The 19,918-nt window shown below is 44.2% G+C and overlaps 1 protein-coding gene across 1 annotated transcript; it reads right to left on the bottom strand.

Moving 5' to 3' along the window:
- Positions 1–2,078: 2,078 nt before the first annotated feature.
- LOC115204955 (olfactory receptor 52B2-like) lies at positions 2,079–3,022 on the bottom strand. Its single transcript, XM_029770531.1, has one exon. It carries the CDS (start codon positions 3,015–3,017, stop codon positions 2,079–2,081), a length of 939 nt encoding a protein of 312 aa, XP_029626391.1. The 5' UTR covers positions 3,018–3,022.
- Positions 3,023–19,918: the final 16,896 nt, after the last annotated feature.

Here is a 19,918-nt window from a genome sequence, read left to right as displayed (position 1 = left end):
TCAGCCAGGAAGCATAGGAACTTAGAAGTGGTCTGTGGTCCCCACCTGCAGAACCACTCCTTTATTGGGGGTGTCTTGCTAATTGCCTATAATTTCCACCTGTTGTCTATTCCATTTGCACAACAGCATGTGAAATTTATTGTCAATCAGTGTTGCTTCCTAAGTGGACAGTTTGATTTCACAGTGTGATTGACTTGGAGTTACATTGTGTTGTTTAAGTGTTCCCTTTATTTGTTTGAGCAGTATATATATATATATATATATATATATATATATATATATATATATATATATATATATATATATGATGTCAATTTCAGATTCATGTAAGGTGATTGTGTTTTAAGTTACCTGAATTTCCACAAAAAGAAACAAACACATATTTAACCTTTAATATGTTTAAGTAGCAAATTCAATTTACTACACATTTTCATTTTTACTTTGGTTTTATTTATGAAAACTGTCGGCTGGAATACCACTTTTCTATTAACATCAAATTTATCATTTAAAAAAAAACATTTATTTCAAAAATGATTTCAATTTGTAAACCAAACTTTCCACTACTCTTTTCCTGACACATTTTCACTTTACATTTGTATTTCTAGCCTGTTTTAGTATTGTTTCATTTCTTTGATTCAGCCTGGAACTGAATTGAATCTGAGCTGTGATTACGGGTGTTACACAACCATCAGCAAATCTTCAGAAGCCACATTTATCCACTTGGGCTAAATCTGCCCGTCGTTTCTGAGAGGACGCTGATCAAATGCCTCTACTGGAGAATTTCCAGACTGAATCATTGACCTGAAACAACAGTGAAACACTGTGGATTCTAGGCTCTATTTTGTGCAAAACAAATACACTAGAGGGCGCTGTGAACTAATTCAGTTCATCAACATTGTTGTAATCGCTTACAACTGAAACACTAGGTCATTCATTACACAGCAGACACACTGATTTGAATATGATGTCATGTCTTTAATGTGACCAGACATAACATGACAGATGGAATGCATAGGCCGATATATAACCATTTGTTTTTGTATTAGCATTTGAGAATCCAGGGAAAGATTGCCAGAGTACTGTATTAATTGGACATTATTAAATTCAACGTTATTTTACCAAATCAGACCAATGTTGAAGATGTATATAGGAAATCAATTTATCAATTTTAGACATATTTCCACAGATCAATAAAAGTTTAGTCAAGATGAGTCCATGTCTCACGCCATCTGTGGTGTTGATCCATCTTTATACATGAATCCCCATGAACTAGGAAAGATAGGCACTATGTAATTTCATTATATTATTTAATGCATTTTAAAATGCAGACTATTATAACCATGATCAAAGATATCACAGGATGAATGACCTCTGTCATAGGGGGGCTTCAAATGGCTTTAAATGTCTCTCATAGTTTGATGTCTTTAGGAAGATCTTAATTTCACACTCCTCGTGTCCTCTCTCCTCGTCTCCTTCTCAAAACCCATTAGAGGAGAAGGTCACAGGGGAGGGACCTCTGACTTTCTCATCCAATGGGTTTTGAGAAGGAGACGAGGAGAGAGGAGAGAGGACACGAGGAGTAGGCAGTTAAGATCTTCCCATTGAAGACATGATTTACATTGTCTTGTGAAACCTTAACAATCCACAAAAAGCACAGGGTTAAAATTTATTTACGTTGACTGTTGTTGGTTGACCCAGACCGTTTTTAAGTGTATTTGTGGGTTTATTTAGTTTGTTGCAACAAAATCAGTCTCTGATTAACACTAGCATTCTAGGGCCTAAAATGAATGGCACCCAACAATGACTCTTATATAATTTCAAATCAGGTGAGTGATTTCTTGATACCCCGGGGTGTTTAATTGGTTTACTGGTTTTGGAATACAAGTGATAAATTTACAGTTATTATAAATAAAGACAACAACAATGGGTACATCAAGCTGCCACTCTGTAAAAAACTGCTAAATACCCTAAATACAATCGCACTGAGTAGATTGTGACAAATGTCAACAATTCATATAGTTTTGTATAAATGATGTAGTGGTTCTCTTCAAATCCATGTCTACTATTGAAAACATAGCCTAGGATGGAAAGATCTTTGTCTGCAAGAAATGCATTGCTTTTACTCTGATATCCTTTATTTTAAGACCATATATGATAGGATTTAAAGTTGGGGGGAAAATTAATGTGGAAACTCCTATGAGTCTCCGTAACTGCGGGGGAAATTGGCTCAGTCTGTATGAAATAATAGTGAGAAGCCCTAAACTCTCTAAGAGGAGAAAAATAATTAAATGTGTACCACAAGTCTGCAGAGCTTTGCTTTTAGTGTCAGCTGATCCTTTGTTTCTAAAACATGTGACAAGTATCTGAACGTAAGTGTAGAGAATGGTCCAAACAACTATGACCTGCATGAGGGCAGTAATAAAGAGTCCATAGATGTTATTGATTGCTGTGTTAGCACAGACCAGTTTCAACAGGGAGGGATTGTCACAGTAGGAGTGTGACATCAGAGATCTGCAGCGTGGTAATCGAAGCAGCAGGAAAAAGAGCACTCCAATCAAAAGCAAGTCACACACCCATAGCAGTGTGATGATTTTCCTGAGATGAGCATTGGTCATAGTTGTGTGGTACCTCAAAGGGGAACATATGGCAATGTATCTGTCATATGCCATAGCAGTCAGAATTAACACAGCTCCCGTTCCATAGACATGAATAAAGAAAGCTTGTGTGACACAAGCAGAGTATTGAATGGTCCCTGTGTCAAGTAAAAGCTCTTTGATGACCTGTGTAAAGAGTGCCGTGGAGCCTATAAGGTCGTTGATGGGTAGGTTTAGCAGCAGAAGGTACATGGGCTGGTGGAGACTCCTATTGAGGATGATGGTGAGAATCAGGACCAGATTACAGAAGAGAATGACCATATAGCTCAGTGTGGCGAAAACAAATGCGGAAAAGGCACTTTCAGGGGGGAGATTGAAGCCTTCTAGTGTCAAAACAGAAGACACATTTGAGAAGTCATCCATTTTCACGGATTCAGGTTTTCCTCTTCAAGCCTGTAGATGTACGACAACAACTGTTATGTTTACAATACATTTTAACAATTAAAACATTATTATAGTCACATTATGACAACTGATGAATAGTTGAGTCATTAATAAATCAATTAATCAATACATGTTAATAGTTCTAAATACTAGAACTATATAAAAAATTGACATAATTACATTACATTGACATTTATGTTAACAGAATACTGGAACAAGATTATGACCATGGATGAATAATGCTTGTTCATGGGGGGAAATCAACCTTTTACCTACAGTTGATTTTCCACAGCATAAAAATGATTTGCTTGTGACCAGGCTCCCCTTCTTTATAAAACTCAATGTAGTGAGTCATGACACCCAATTTTAAAACAAATCATATAGTGAGGAAATCACAGTAGAAAATGTATACAACTCACGCTTGACAGAAATCATTACCTGAATCTCTGAGAGAAACTAACTCTATCATATGACTTGGTAAGGTATTTATAGAGACCGTGAGGAACATTCGCCCTTCCTCTGAGATATCCAATAGTTGATCTTCAAATAATGGGTTAGTCTCTCAAGAGGGGTCATGTCTTGAAAAACATGTGTGACTCATTGTGAGGAACAACATACTGTAATTTAAACAGAAAAATAAATTAAAGTGCTTAACTATCCAGAACATAATTTTATGTTTAGCATTTTTATTTTTGTAGTAGTATGTTTTTTCAAGTATTCATTCACGCCACATCTCTTCCTCCGCATCGGCCCTACGACTGTGCTATCAACCTTCTCCCGGGCACCGCACTGCCTTGGGGGTGACTTTATTCCCTGTTGGGTCCGGAGACCAAAGCGGTGGAAGGGTGCATTGAGGATTATCTTGCTGCTGGGATTATGTGTCCATCTTCCTCCCCCGCCAGCGCAGGGTTCTTATTTGTGAAGAAGAAGGACAAGACCCTGCGTCCATGTATCGACTACCGGGGTCTTAATGACATTACGGTTAAAAAACGTTACCCGCTACCACTCATCTCCTCGGCTTTCGAGCCTCTCCAGGGGGCGGGTATCTTCTCCAAGTTGGACCTTTGGAACGCCTACTGTACCATCTGGTTTGGATACGGGAAGGAGACGAGTGGAAGAAAGCCTTTAACACGGCTAGCGGGCACTACGAGTACCTGGTGATTCCGTTCGGACTGACCAACGCTCCCGCAGTGTTCCAGGCCCTGTCCAATGCTGCGCTCCGTGACATGTTGAACCGATGTGTGTTTGACTACCTCGTCAATATCCTAATTTATTCCTGGTCAGCTCAAGAGCATGTCAAAAGCATGTCCTCCATCTCCAACAGGTCCTCCAGCGTGTCCTGGATAACCAGCTTTCGTGAAGGTGGAGAAATGTGAGTTCCATCGCTTCACCATCTCCTTCCTAGGATACGTCATCGCTGCAGGTAATACTCAGATGGACCCTGACAAGGTGAGAGCGATGGTAGATTGGCCTCAACCCACATCCAGGTTGCAGCTGCAACGTTTCCTGGGGTTTGCTCATTTCTACCGTTGTTTCATCCGGGGTTACATCACCCTTGCTTCCTCCCTCTCTGCACTCACCTCTCCCAAGGTTTCCGTTCATATGGTCTACAGCAGCTGACCAGGTGTTCTCAGACCTCAAGCAGCGATTCACTACAGCTCCCATCTTAATTCATCCGGACACGTCCCGTCAGTTCGTGGTGGAGGTCAATGCCTCAGATGTTGGAGTGGGAGCTGTACTGTCCAGCGTTCTGCCCAGGACCAGAAGCTGCATCTCTGTGTCTTCCTTTCCCATCGTCTTAACCCCGCTGAGAGGACTATGACGTGGGAAATTGAGAATTATTTGCAGTTAAGAAGGCATTTGAGGAGTGGACGCACTGGTTAGATGGGGCAGAACATCCATTCTTGGTGTGGACGGACCATAAGAACCTGGAATATCTCCGCACCGCCAAGTGCCTCAACTCCAGGCAGGTGAGATGGGCCCTGTTATTCACTCTTTTCCATTTCACTATCTCCCACCACCAAGAATGTGAAGTCTGGCGCACTCTCACGTCTGTACAGCCCCGCTACTACACCATTGGACCCCGAGATCATCCTCGCTGCACAGCTATTTTCAGGTCTCTCCAGAGATGTTCGATTGGGTTCAAGTCTGTGCTCTGACTGGGCCACTCAAGGACATTCAGAGACTTGTGCCGAAGCCACTCCTGCATTGTCTTGGCTATGTGCTTAGGGTTGTTGTTCCAGTTGGAAGGTGAACCTTCTCCCCCGTCTGAAGTCCTGAGCGCTCAGGAGCAGGTTTTCATCAAAGATCTCTCTTCACTTTAATCCGTTCATCTTTCCCTCGATCCTGACTTTCCTCCAGATGTGACGATTGGCATTCAGGCCAAAGAGTTCAATCTTGGTTTAATCAGACCAGAGAATCTTGTTTCTCATGGTCTCTGACTCCTTTAGGTGCCTTTAGGCATATTCAAAGCAGGCTGTCATGTGCCTTTTACTGAGGAGTGGCTTTCATCTGGCCACTCTACCATAAAGGCCTGATTGGTAGAGTGCTGCAGAGATGGTTGCCCTTCTGGAAGGTTCTCCTATCTCCACAGAGGAAATCTGGAGCTCTGTCAGAGTGACCATCGGGTTCTTGGTCACCTCCCTGACTAAGGCCCTTCTAAAACCTGTTTTTGCTTTGTCATTATAGGGTATTGTGTGTAGACGCTGAGGGAAACAAATTATTTAATCAATTTTAGAATAAGGCTGTAATGTAACAAAATGTGGAAAAAGGTAAGGGGTCTGAATACTTTCTGAATGCATTGTAGCTTTAAGATCCCTCAGTCGAGCAGAGAATTTCCAACGAAGACCAGTGTCTTGCAAAGAAGGGTACCTATTGGAAGATGGGTAAAAATGAAAAAGCAGGTATTGAATATCCCTTTGAGCATGGTGAACATACTAATTACACTTGAATAGGGTATCAATACACCCAGTCACTACAAAGATACAGGCGTCCTTCCTAACGCAGTTGCCGGAGAGGAAGGAAATCGTTCAGGGATTTCACCATGAGGCCAATGGTGACTTTAAAACAGTTACAGAGTTTAATGGCTGTGATAAGAGAGAACTGAGGATGGATCAACAACACAGGAGGTTGGTGGCACCTTAATTGGGGAGGACGGGCTCATGGTAATGTCACATAAATCTTCGTCGTCAGACGATATAGCGAAATCGTCGTCGGAGAACGTGGACCAATACGCAGAGGAGTTAGTGCTCATCATCTTAATTTATTAAATGAATGTGAACACGGAGAAAAAACAAGAAAACGAATAAAGACTAGTGACAGTTTTACAGGCAGAATAAACGCAGTGCAAAATACAACTACCCACAACCTACCAAACAAACACACACCTACTTATAGGACTCCCAATCAGAGGCAACTAGAAACACCTGCCTCCAATTGAGAGTCCAGCACCCAAAACTACACATAGAAAAACAAACCTAGAACCTATACCAAAACTAACACACCCCACTACACCACACACAAAACCCCACAATACAAAACAAATATACCTCTGCCACGTCCTGACCAAATATAATACAAATAATACCTAAATATTGGTCAGGACGTGACAGGTAATGGCTGGAGGGGAAAAAGTGGAGTGGTATCAAATCATAAAACACATGGTTTAATGCCATTTCATTTGCTCCTTTCCAGCCATTATTATGAGCCATCCTCCCCCCAGCAGCCTTCACTGATTAACAACATTGTAGTTACTCCACAATACTAGCCTAATTGCCAGAAAAGGAAGCCTGTACAGAAGAAAAATATTCCAAAACATGCATCCTTTTTGCAACATACCACCCTGCATCCCACTGCTAGCTTGCTTCTGAAGCTAAGCAGGGTTGGTCCTGGTTGGTCCCTGGATGGGAGACCAGTCGTTGCTGGAAGTGGTGTTGGAGGGCCAGTAGGAAGCACCATTTCCTCTGGTCTAAAAAAAAATATCCCAATGCCCCAGGGCAGTGTTTGGGGACATTGCCCTGTGTAGGGTGCCGTCTTTCAGATGGGACGTTAAACGGGTGTCCTGACTTTCTGTGGTCATGAAAGATCCCATGGCACTTATCATAAAAGTAGGGGTGTTAACCCTGGTGTCCTGGCTAAATTCCCAATCTGGCCCTCATACCATCATGGTCACCTAATCATCCAGGTAACAGTTGTCTCATTCATCCCCCCCTCCTCTTCCTTGTAACTATTCCCCAGGTTGTTACTGTAAATGAGAATGTGTTCTCAGTCAACTTACCTGGGAAAATAATGGAATACTGCAAACAATGTGGCAAAGCAATGAACTTTTTGTTCTGAATACAAAGTGTTATGTTTGGGGCAATTCCAATAGAACACATTATGTGGACTATGAATATGTGGACAACTACAAATACCTAGGTGTCTGGCTAGACTGTAAACTCTCCTTCCAGACTCATATCAAACATCTCCAATCCAAAATCAAATCTAGAATCGGCTTTCTGTTTCGCAACAAAGCCTCCTTCACTCACGCCGCCAAACTTACCCTAGTAAAACTGACTATCCTACCGATCCTCGACTTCGGCGATGTCATCTACAAAATCACTTCCAATACTCTACTCAGCAAACTGGATGCAGTCCATCACAGTGCCATCCGTTTTGTTACCAAAGCCCCTTATACCACCCACCACTGCGACCTGTATGCTCTAGTCAGCTGGCCCTCGCTACATATTCGTCACCAGACCCACTAGCTCCAGGTCATCTATAAGTCTATGCTAGGTTAAGCTCTGCCTTACCTCAGCTCACTGGTCACGATAACAATACCCACCCGTAGTACGCGCTCCAGCAGGTATATCTCACTGGTCATCCCCAAAGCCAACACCTCCTTTGGACGCCTTTCCTTCCAGTTCTCTTCTGCCAGAGACTGGAACGAACTGCAAAAATCGCTGAAGCTGGAGACTTACATTTCCCTCTCTAACTTTAAACATCAGCTATCTGAGCAACTAACCGATCGCTGCAGCTGTACATAGTCCATCTGTAAGTAGCCCACCCAATCTACCTACCTCATCCCCATATTGTTTTTTATTTACTTTTCTGCTCTTTTGCTCTCTCTCAACTAGCTTACCTGGTTAAATAAAGGTGAAATAATTTTTTTATTTTTTATTACTGAGTACCACTCTCCATATTTTCAAGCATAGTGGTAGCTGCATCGTGTTATGGGTATGCTTGTAATCATTAAGGACTGGAGAGATTTTTAGGATAAAAAATAAATGGCATGAAGCTAAGCACAGGCAAAATCCTAGAGGAAAACCTGGTTCAGTCTGCTTTCCACCAGACATTGGGAGATGATTTCATCTTTCAGCAGGACAATAACCTAAAACAATGCCAAATCTACACTGGAGTTGCTTACCAAGAAGACAATTAATGTTCCTGAGTGGCCGAGTTACAGGTTTAACTTAAATCTACTTGAAATTCTATGGCAAGACCTGAAAATGGTTGTCTAGCAATGATCAACAACCAATTTGACAGAGCTTGAAGAATTCTGAGAAGAATAATGGGAATGATGTAGCACAATCCAGATGTGGAAAGCTGTTAGAGACTTACCCAGAACAACTCTGTAATCACCGCCTAAGATGCTTCTACAAAGAAAGAAGACCCTTTAGAAAGGGTGTGAAATCTGTTGTAAATTAGATATTTATGTACTTCATTTTCAATACATTTTCAAAATGATCTAAAAACATGTTCACTTTGTCAATATGGGGCATTGTGTGTGCATATGGGTTAGCGCAGAGGCTGTTTGTCCTATTAGGAAGCCCACTCAATGCAGTTCACTATGTGTGCAGTTCACATCAGCTCAAGCACAAATATCACTGTAATGCCTACCTCTGAAAATCCTCCCAGTAAAGCAATAAAAAAATAAGAATCGCAGAAAATTGCAAAACAAATTGCCTACATTAACATATGTAGCCTAAGAAACAAAGTTCATGAAATCGATAACTTGCTACTAAAAGATAACGTTGTAACGGCCGTCGTACGTAGTGGACCAAGGCGCAGGGGTTGAGTGCTCATAATGACTTTTATTCAACACAAACGAAACAAAACAAGAAACCGATCGAACGAACAGTATTGCAGGCTAACACACAGCAGTGCAACAACAACTTCCCACAAAGGGGCAGGTGAAACAGGGCTACCTAAGTATGACTCTCAATCAGCAACAACGATGTACAGCTGTTCCAGATCGAGAGCCATACCAGGCCAACACAAAGAAATACACAACATAGAAAACCATAGAAATACAAAACAAGAACATTACCCAAAAACCCCGGAACACATAAATCAAACACCCCTCTTACATAAATACATATACCATTAAACCCCGAACCACATAAAACAAATACCCCTGCCACGTCCTGACCAAACTACAATAAACAATAACCCCTTATACTGGTCAGGACGTGACAAACATTCATATCCTGACTATCTTAATTAAGCAATAAGGCCCGAGGAGTTGTGGTATATGACCAATATGCCACGGCTAAGGGCTGTTCTTAGCCATGACGCATATCACAAACCCCGGAGGTGCCTTATTGCTAATATAAACTGGTTACCAACATAATTAGAGCAGTAAAAATTATTTTTCGGTCATACCCGTGGTACACGGTCTGATATACTATGGCTGTCAGCCAATCAGCATTCAGGGCTCGAACCACCCAGTTTATAAACTCACTTAGATAATACCTTTGACAATACAGTGCTAGCAATACATGGTTACAACATCTATAGAAAAGACAGAAATGTCAATGGGGATGGTGTTGCGGTTATTTTCATATTTCTGTGAAACTTAAATAGGATCTAGGGTCAAACGCTATTGAAGTAATGTGGCTACAGCTTCACCTGCGTCACCTAAAGCCAATTCTTGTGGGAAGTTGCTATAGACCATCAGGTGCTAAAAGTCAGTATTTGGATAATATGTGTGAAATGCTTGATAATTAGGTATATTTTCAGGGTGGCATAAATATTGATTGGCTTTCATTAAGCTGCCCACTCAAGAAAAATGTTCAAACTGTAATAAGTGCCTGCCACCTGGTTCAGGTTCTCAGTCAACCTACTGTACCAAGGTATTTACAAACAGCAGAGGAATGAAATCCTCCACATGTATTGATCACATCCTTCACTAATGCTGCAGAAATCTGCTCTAAAGCAGTATCCACATCCATTGGAAGTAGTGATCATAAAATAGTAGCCATATCTGGGAAAACCAAAGTTTCAAAGGCTGGGCCTAATATAGTGTATAAGTGTAACGCCCTGATCAGTTTCACCTGTCCTTGTGATTGTCTCCACCCCCTCCAGGTGTCTCTTATTTTCCCCAGTGTATGTATCCCTGTGTTTCCTGTCTCTCTGTGCCAGTTCGTCTTGTATGTTTCCAAAGTCAACCAGTGTTTTTCCCCATTCTCCTGTTTTTTGCATTCTCCTTTTTCTGGTCCTCCCGGTTTTGACCCTTGCCTGTTTTTGGACTTTGTACCCGCTTGCCTGAACATTCTACCTGCCTTGACCACAAGCCTGTCTGCCACTCTGTACCTCCTGGACTCCGATCTGGTTTTGACCTTTTTGCCTGTCCTCAACCATTCTCTTGCCTACCCCTTTGGATTAATAAACATTGTAAGACTCCAACCGTCTGCCTCCTGTGTCTGCATTTGGGTCTCGCTGTCACGACTCACTACAGTGATGGGTGGGTGAAGTCAGGCGCAGGAGACCACGTATATATAGTAGGGTGTTTATGTTCCTAGTTTCACAAAAATCCTTTACGGAAAAAATGAACAAGGAAAAAACGTACCAGACAAAAAACATACAATGTCCAACTCAAAAATAGTTTGAGTGCACTCCAGCAATGAAACAAACGTCCTCTACATAAAATAAATGTAGAAAACAAAAACACCCCACATAAACCCCCACGACAAGCAACAAACAAACAATCCCACACAAAAACCTAAACCCAGACAGCAAGACTAAATACCCCACTAATTACTAAACTCAAAACAGGTGTAACACAAAATCAGACAAAACCAAACGAAAAGGAAAAGAGGATTGGTAGCAGCTAGTAGGCCGGCGACGATGACCGCCGAGCGCCGCCCGAACGGGGAGAGGAGCAACCTTCGGTAGACTTCGTGACAGTACCCCCCCTGACGTGCAGCTCCCGCAGCACGCCGACGCCAGCCTCGAGGACGACCCGCAGGGCGAGGTTCAGGGCGATCCGGATGCAGTGTGTGGAACTCATGCAACAGTGATGGATCCTGGATGTCCTCCACCGGTACCCAGCACCTCTCCTCCGGACCGTACCCCTCCCAATCCACAAGGTACTGCAGGCCTCCCACCTGATGCCTGGAGTCCAAGATGGAACGGACTGTGTACGCTGGGGCCCCCCCGATGTCCAAGGGGGGTGGAGGGACCTCCCGCACCTCAACGTCCTGAAGTGGACCAGCTACCACCGGCTTGAGACACATGAGACGAGGTAGTAAGAGGGAAGCTCTAACCTATAACACACCCCGTTTATTCTCCTCAGGACTTTAAATGGCCCCACAAACCGCAGACTCAACTTCCGGCAGGGCAGTTGGAGGGGCAGGTTCAGAGTCGAGAGCCAGACCCGATCCCCCGGTGTGAACACAGGGGCCTCACTACGGTGGTGGTCAGCGCTCTCCTTCTGCCGTCCACCAGGCCGTTTAAGGGATTCCTGTACGGCTCTCCAGGTCTCCTTTGAGTGCTGCATCCAGTCCTCCACCGCAGGAGCCTCAGTCTGGCTCTGATGCCAGGGTACCAGGACCGGCTGGTAACCCAACACACACTGAAATGGCAACAGGTTAGTAGAAGAGTGGCGGAGAGAATTCTGAGCCATCTCGGCCCATGGCACCAACCTTGCCCACTCTCTTGGCCAGTCCTGGCAATAATTCTCTCAACCTGCCCATTACTTTCGGGATGAAAACCCGAGGTCAAACTAACCAAAACGCTCCATAAACGCCCTCCATTCCCGGGACGTAAACTGGGAACCCCGATCAGATACTACCGTAGTGCACCCCGTAGTGCCGGAAGACGTGAGTAAACAGGGCCTCCGCGGTCTGTAGGGCCGTAGGAAGACCGGGCAAAGGAAGGAGACGACAGGACTTAGAAAACCGATCCACAACAACCAGAATCGTAGTGTTCCCCTGAGACTGGGGGAGATCGGTGAGAAAATCCACCGACAGGTGGGACCAAGGCCGCTGTGGAACAGAGAGGGGCTGTAATTTCCCTCTAGGCAGGTGTCTAGGAGCCTTACACTGAGCGCACACCGAACAGGAGGAGACATAGAATCTCACGTCCCTTGCCAAGGTGGGCCACCAGTACTTCCCTCTAAGACCCCGCACCGTCCGCTCAATCCCTGAATGACCCGAGGAGGGTAACATGTGCGCCCACCTAATCAATCGATCACGAACACCAAGCGGAACGTACTTACGACCAGCAGGACACTGTGGTGGAGTTGGTTCTGACCGTGACGCCCGCTCGATGTCCGCATCCACCTCCCAGACCACCGGTGCCACCAAACAAGAAGCTGGAAGTATGGGAGTGGGATCGACTGACCGTTCCTCGGTATCGTAGAGAAGAGACAGTACGTCGGCCTTAGCGTTACGGGAACCTGGGATATACGAGATGGTAAAGTGGAATCTCGTGAAAAACATCGCCCACCTAGCTTGACGAGGATTCAGTCTCCTCGCTGCCCGGATGTATTCCAGATTACGGTGGTCAGTCAAGATGAGAAACGGGTGTTGCGCACCGTCAAGCCAATGTTTCCACACCTTCAAAGTCCTTACTACAGCCAGCAACTCCCGGTCCCCCACATCATTGTTTCGCTCCGCCGGGCTAAGCTTCTTAGAAAAGAAGGCACAGGGGCGGAGCTTAGATGGCGTACCCGAGCGCTGAGAGAGCACAGCTCCTATCTCAGTCTCAGACGCGTCCACCTCCACTATGAATTGCAAAGACGGATCCGGATGAGCCAACACAGGAGCCGAGGTAAACAGAGCCTTCAGTTTCCTAAAAGCCCTGTCCTCCCCAGCCAACCACTGCAAACGCACCGGACCCTCCTTCAATAGTGAGGTAATGGGAGCCACTACCTGACCAAAACCCCGGATAAACCTCCGGTAGTAATTGGCAAACCCTAAAAATCGCTGCACCTCCTTTAGCGTGGTTGGAGTCGGCCAATTATGCACGGCTGCAATGCGGTCAGTCTCCATCTCCACTCCTGACGTAGATATGCCATACCCTAAGAAGGAGACGGACTGTTGAAAGAACAGACATTTCTCAGCCTTGACATACAGGTCATGCTCCAACAGGCGACCAAGTACTCTGCGCACCAGGGACACATGCTCAGCACGTGTAGCGGAGTATATCAGAATGTCATCGATATACACCACTACACCCTGCCCGTGCAGGTCCCTGAAAATCTCGTCTACAAAAGATTGGAAGACTGATGGAGCATTCTTCAACCCGTATGGCATGACGAGGTACTCATAATGCCCTGAGGTGGTACTAAATGCTGTCTTCCACTCATCCAACTCTCGGATACGCACCAGATTGTACGCACTCCTGAGATCCAGTTTAGTGAAGAAGCGCGCCCCGTGCATTAACTCAATCGCCGTGGTGATCAGAGGTAGTGGGTAACTGTATCCCACCGTGATTTTATTTAGACCTCAATAATCAATGCACGGGCGCAGACCTCCATCCTTCTTCTTCACAAAAAAGAAACTCAAGGAGATGGGTGAAATGGAGGACCTAATGTACCCCTGATGCAGGGATTCGGAGATATATGTCTCCATAGCCACCTTCTCCACTTGCGACAGGGGATACACGTGACTCTTGGGAAGTGCAGCATCTACCATGAGATTTATCGCACAATCCCCCTGTGGATGGGGTGGTAATTGAGTCGCCTTCCTTTTACAGAAGGCGAGAGCCAAATCGGCATATTCAGGGGGAATGCGCACGGTGGAGACCTGGTCTGGACTTTCAACCATAGTAGCACCAACGGAACCCCTACGCACCTACCTGAGCACTCTCGCGACCACCCCGTGAGAGCCCTCTGTGGCCAAGAAAAAGTGGGGTAATGACTAGTTAACCAAGGTAGACCCAGCACCACGGGATACGCAGGAGAATCAATAAGGAAAATAAATAAAAAATTTGTGACCCCGCTGCGTCATCATACTCAAAGGAGCTGTGGCCTCCTTGATCAACCCTGACCCTAATGGTCGACTATCTAAGGTGTGAACGGGGAATGGAACATCCACGGGTACAATGGGGATCCCTAAAGTACGAGCAAGAGCTTGATCAATGAAATTCCCAGCCGCGCCTGAATCTACTAGCGCCTTATGCTGGGAACGCGGGGAAAATCAGGAAAAGTAACAGACACAAATATATGTGCAACAGAGGGCTCTGGATGAGAATGGTGCCTACTCACCTGGGGTGGCGCCAGAGCGCCCTGCCTGTTACCTCGATTCACAGAGGAACCCACCCGCCACCGACCAGCAGTGTGACCTCTGCGGCCACCAATGGTGCACGAGCGGGAATCCCCTCCAGTCTCCCTGTGCACCCTCCCTCCCAGTTCCATGGGAATAGGAGAGGGAGTGCGGGAGGATGGAACCACCAGACCCCGATCTGGACGTCCGCGAGCAGCCAGCAGGTTGTCCAGCCGGATGGACAGATCCACCAGCTGGTCGAAGGTGAGGGTGGTGTCTCTGCAGGCCAGCTCCTGACGGACGTCCTCACACAGACTCCAGCGGTAATGGTCAATCAGGGCCCTGTGATTCCATCCCGTACCAGCTGCCAGGGTTCTGAATTCCAGGGTGAAATCCTGGACGCTCCTCGTCTCCTCCCTCGGATGGTAGAGGCGCTCACCCACCGCTCTGCCCTCGGGTGGGTGGTCGAAAACTGCCCGAAAACGGCGGGTGAACTCCTCATAATGCTCCAACGCCGCATCTCCTTCTCCACAGACAGCGCTGGCCCATTCCAGGGCTCTCCCGGTGAGGCATGAGACGAGAGCGAAACTCTTCTCCCAGTCAGTGGGAACTGGGTGAACCGTGGCCAGACAAAGTTCTACTTCGAGTAAGAAACCCAGGCAGTTGGCAACACTCCCGTCGTAACCCTGAGGCAAGGCTAGACTGATGCCACCGGGTTCCGGTTGGCAGGGGACGCTTCGGATAGACCCCGGTTGGGCTGGTGGAGGCACTGGATGAATTCCCTGTCTCTCCCAGCGGTCCAGATTCTGGACAACGCGATCCATGGCAGCGCATAGATGGTGTAGCTTCTCCGCATTCTTCTGGATGCGCTCCTCCACCTCTCTGACCGGGGTATCTTCTCCTGCTGACTTCAATATACGGGTTGGTGATTCTGTCATATTCGTGTATTTTTTTTATTTTATTTAACCTTTATTTAACCAGGAAGGGGTCATTGAGATTTAAAATCTCTTTTTCAAGAGCGTCCTGGCCAAGATAGGCAGCGCCAAGTCATTACAAAAATTACAGACAAACAACATGAAAAACTACAAGTAATCTAGTAAAAACCATAGAATTCACAAGAGTATAACAAAATCAAAAACAGCAAATTAAAAACGTTGACATGTCAGGGAATCAGTCTCAAGATCATTCATCAGTGATTTAAAAATACCAATCGGGACAAGTTCTTCCAGTTTAAAAGTATTTTGCAAGGCATTCCAAGACGATGGCGCAGAGTACATAAAAGCCCTTTTACAAAATTCAGTTCGGACATTTGGAACAGTTAGCAGGATAAAGTCCCGCGAATGAAGAGAGTACCCACCACATTTCTGAACAATAAAAATGCCCAAATAAAAAGGTAGTAAACCCAAAATGGCTTTGTAAATAAAAGTATACCAGTGACTGAGCCTACGAGTGACTAGAGAAGGCCAGCCAAACCTGGTATACAAAGTGCAGTGGTGCGTAAGGGTTTTGCAGTTTAAGATAAATCTCAAAGTGCCATGGTAAAGGGTGTCAATTGATCTCAAACACTGAGTGGAAGCGTTCATATATAATATATCCCCATAGTCTAGTAAAGGCATAAATGTAGCTGATACTAGCCTCCTTCTGGCTTCAAAAGAAAAACAAGCCTTATTCCTAAAATAAAATCCTAATTTCAGTTAAAAAAAAATGTGTAAGTTGTTGAATATGCATTTTAAAAGAGAGGCCATCATCAATCAAAATTCCAAGATATTTATATGAGGTTACAACCTCAATCTCCTTGCCCTGACAGGTAGTTATAGGTGAAAGGTTCAGAGGTCTATTTCTTGCTTTAGAAAACACTATTAGTTTAGTTTTGTCAGTATTGAGGATAAGCTTCAATTGACACAAGGTATGTTGAACAGTATAAAAAGCAGTTTGCAAGTTCTGGAAAGCTTTTGTAAGAGATGAGGCACAACAGTAAATAACAGTATCATCAGCATAAAAAGGAAGTTGCGCATTTTGGGCATTTTTGTCTAAATTATTTATATAAATAGTGAATAAGAGAGGACCAAGTACAGAGCCTTGGGGCACACCATTAAAGTGCGGGCTTTAATGGTCCGGCGGTACCGAGTCAATGTGGGGGGTACAGTAGGTAGGGGTAAGGGTTATGGGTTATGCATAGATAATAAACAGCGAGTAGCAGCAGTGTAAAAACAAAGGGGGGTGGTGTCAATGTAAATAGTCCGGGAGGCCATTTGATAAATTGTTCAGCAGTCTTATAGCTTGGGGGTAGAAGCTGTTAAGGAGCCTTTTGGACCTAGACTTGACGCTCCGGTACGGCTTGCTGTGCGGTAGCAGAGAGAACAGTCTATGACTTGGGTGATCGGCCCTCCTTTTCCTGTAGTCCACAATCAGCTCCTCTGACCTCCTCCCTATAGTGTGTTTCATCATTGTCGGTGATCAGGCCTACCACTGTTGTCTTGTCAGCAAACTTAATGATGGTGTTGGAGTCGTGCTTGGCCACGCAGTCCTGGGTGAACAGGGAGTACAGGAGGGACTAAGCACGCACCCCTGAGGGGCCCCAGTGTTGAGGATAAGCTTACAGATGTGTTGTGGGCTTTGTGGGCACTATGGTGTTGAACGCTGAGCTGTAGTCAATGAACAGCATTCTCACATAGGTGTTCCTTTTGTCGAGGTGGGAAAGGGCAGTGTGGAGTGCGCTTGAGATTGCAGCATCTGTGGATCTGTTGGGGCGGTATGCGAATTGGAGTGGGTCTAGGGATTCAGGGATGATGGTGTTGATGTTTTTTATTTATTTATTTATTTCACCTTTATTTAACCAGGCAGGCCAGTTGAGAACAAGTTCTCATTTACAACTGTGACCTGGCCAAGATAAAGCAAAGCAGTGCGACAAAAACAACAACACAGAGTTAGTTACACATAAACAAATGTACAGTCAATAATGCAATAGGAAAATCTATGTACAGTGTGAGCAAATGTTAAAGAGTATGGAGGTAAGGCGCTCTGACAGCTGATGCTTAAAGTTAGAGAGGGAGATATACGACTCCAGCTTCAGTGAGTTTTGCAATTCGTTCCAGTAATTGGCAGTAGAGAACTGGAAGGAAAGGCGGCCAAAGGAAGTGTTGGCTTTGGGGACGACCAGTGAAATATACCTGCTGGAGCGCATCCTACGGGTGGGTGTTTGATTTGATTTTATTTTATTTGGATCTCTTTTAGTCCCCATTTGGACTAATCTTCCAAGAGTCCTTAAATATTAAAATACAATTTATATACGAACACATTTTCACATATAACACACTATTACAAACATACATAATATACTAACGTAATAAACCAATAAATAATCTATCTAAAAAATATGGATTCTTCATCTACTGTAATCCCACAACATTTCTGTGTATTATATTTAAATTGTTTTAAAATAATGTTTAAATGTATATATTGAAAGGTTTCTGGTTTGCTCAGTTAATTTATTCCATTTCTTAATTACTCTAAATCGAAATGTTCTTTTGCCTATTTCTCTTTTCTGTCTGGATAAAGCATAGATGGTGGACAATCTATTCCTAGTATTTACGGAATGTCTGTCTCTTACCAACTGATTACCGTTGTGAATTGTACTTGGCCGTTTTAAATTATGTATATTATGAAATAAAATAAGCATGTTTTTTTTTATTATCTTGTCGATTGATGACCAACCAAGAACATTGCGTATGACTGCAACAGAAAAACCATATCTCTCCACCGTAAAACTATCCTTGCTGCTTTGTTCTGTGCGATCTGCAGCCTCCTAACTTCACTTGATGATGCATTTCCCCAGACCACAGAACAGTAGTTCACTTGACTCTCAATTAAAGCTTGTGTTATTTGCTTAAGAATTTTTCCTTGTAAATATTTAGCTATCCATCTGATTATACATGCTGTTTTAATATTTCTTTTACATAGATTAGTTATTTGAGATGACCACGATATGCAGTTGTCTAGCTGCACTCCTAATAGTTTGGTTTCTGCCACTTCTTCAATTTGTACTCCTCCCATACTTAATTGTATCCCATGCTGTTTTGGCCTTTTCCTAGTGGAACAGACCAACATAACTTTGGTTTTCTTTGTGTTTAAAACAAGTTTATTCTGGCAAACCCACTCCCTAATATTCTCCAAATCTCCTTGTAAAGCTTGCTGTACCTGTTGAACCGATTGTCCTGCTGCATAAATTGTAGTATCATCTGCAAATATAGTAGCTGAGTTTCAGCTAGGGCATAGGAAAGGTCGTTGGTGTATATTAAATAAAGAAGTGGCCCAAGGCAGCTGCCCTGCGGTATTCCACAGTTTAAAGCATGAGGGGAAGAAAATGAACCATTGATATAGGTGGACTGTTTCCTGTCAGTTAGATATGACTGTACCCAATTCAATGCTACCTCCTTAAAACCATAATGCATTAATTTTGTCAAAATTATTTCATGATCCACTAAATCAAATGCTTCACTGAAATCTAAATATAGTACCCCCACAAACTTGCCATTATCCATAGCATTGAGCCACTGGTCAGTCATGTCAACCAATGCAGTGGTAGTGGAATGATTTTTGCGATAAGCATGCTGATTGGCTGTAATCAGATAATTATTTTCCATGTACTCTCATATTTGTCTACTCACAATACCCTCCAATATCTTACTGAGTGTAGGGAGTAGACTAATTGGTCGACTATTGGCAGGAGTTGTCACAACATCCACAGAAGGTGGCGCCTCTCCTTGGTCGAGCGGCGCTCGGCGGTCGTCGTCGCCGGTCTACTAGCTGCCACCGATCTGTGTTTCAGTGTCTGTTAGTTATGTCTGTTTTGTGATTGCACCTGTTTTGTGTTTGTCATTAGTGGGGGGTATTTAGTCTGTCTGTGTTTAGCTAGGATTCGTGCGGGATTGTTCTTTGTTACGTGTGGTGTTACGTTTATTGTATAGGCATTAAGGTTGCCGGGCTGCGCCCCGTCTGCCTTTTGAGCGGAGCTTCGTTTAGTCATTTTTTGACTGTTATGCTCTCAGCCATATATGGATTTTGCCATTGGATTATTAAATTAAGTTTGTTCCAACGGACCTCAGTCTCCTGCGCTTGACTCACTCCTTAAACGGTTCATCCCGCTCGTGACAGGAGTAGCAGGTTCTTTGCAGTCTTTCGGAATAGGACACAGTTTAGCATGCTTCCATACATTTGCAAACATCCCCTTTTCCAGTGACCAATTAAATATGTATCTCAGTGGAACTGCAATCTGGGGAACAGCACAGCGAAGCAAAAAATTGTCCATAAGATCATAACCTCTAGATTTCCCATCAGGTAATGACTTCAAAAGGTTTAACACCTCCTCCACTGACACCGTTTGCAGACTAAATGAGCAGATCTTGTTGCTCA

The sequence above is a fragment of the Salmo trutta genome, chromosome 13 (genome assembly GCF_901001165.1).
Source record: "Salmo trutta chromosome 13, fSalTru1.1, whole genome shotgun sequence".
NCBI lineage: Eukaryota > Metazoa > Chordata > Actinopteri > Salmoniformes > Salmonidae > Salmo > Salmo trutta.
Note: the sequence above shows the minus strand (reverse complement) of the source record. Positions and strands in the feature narration are given on the sequence as shown.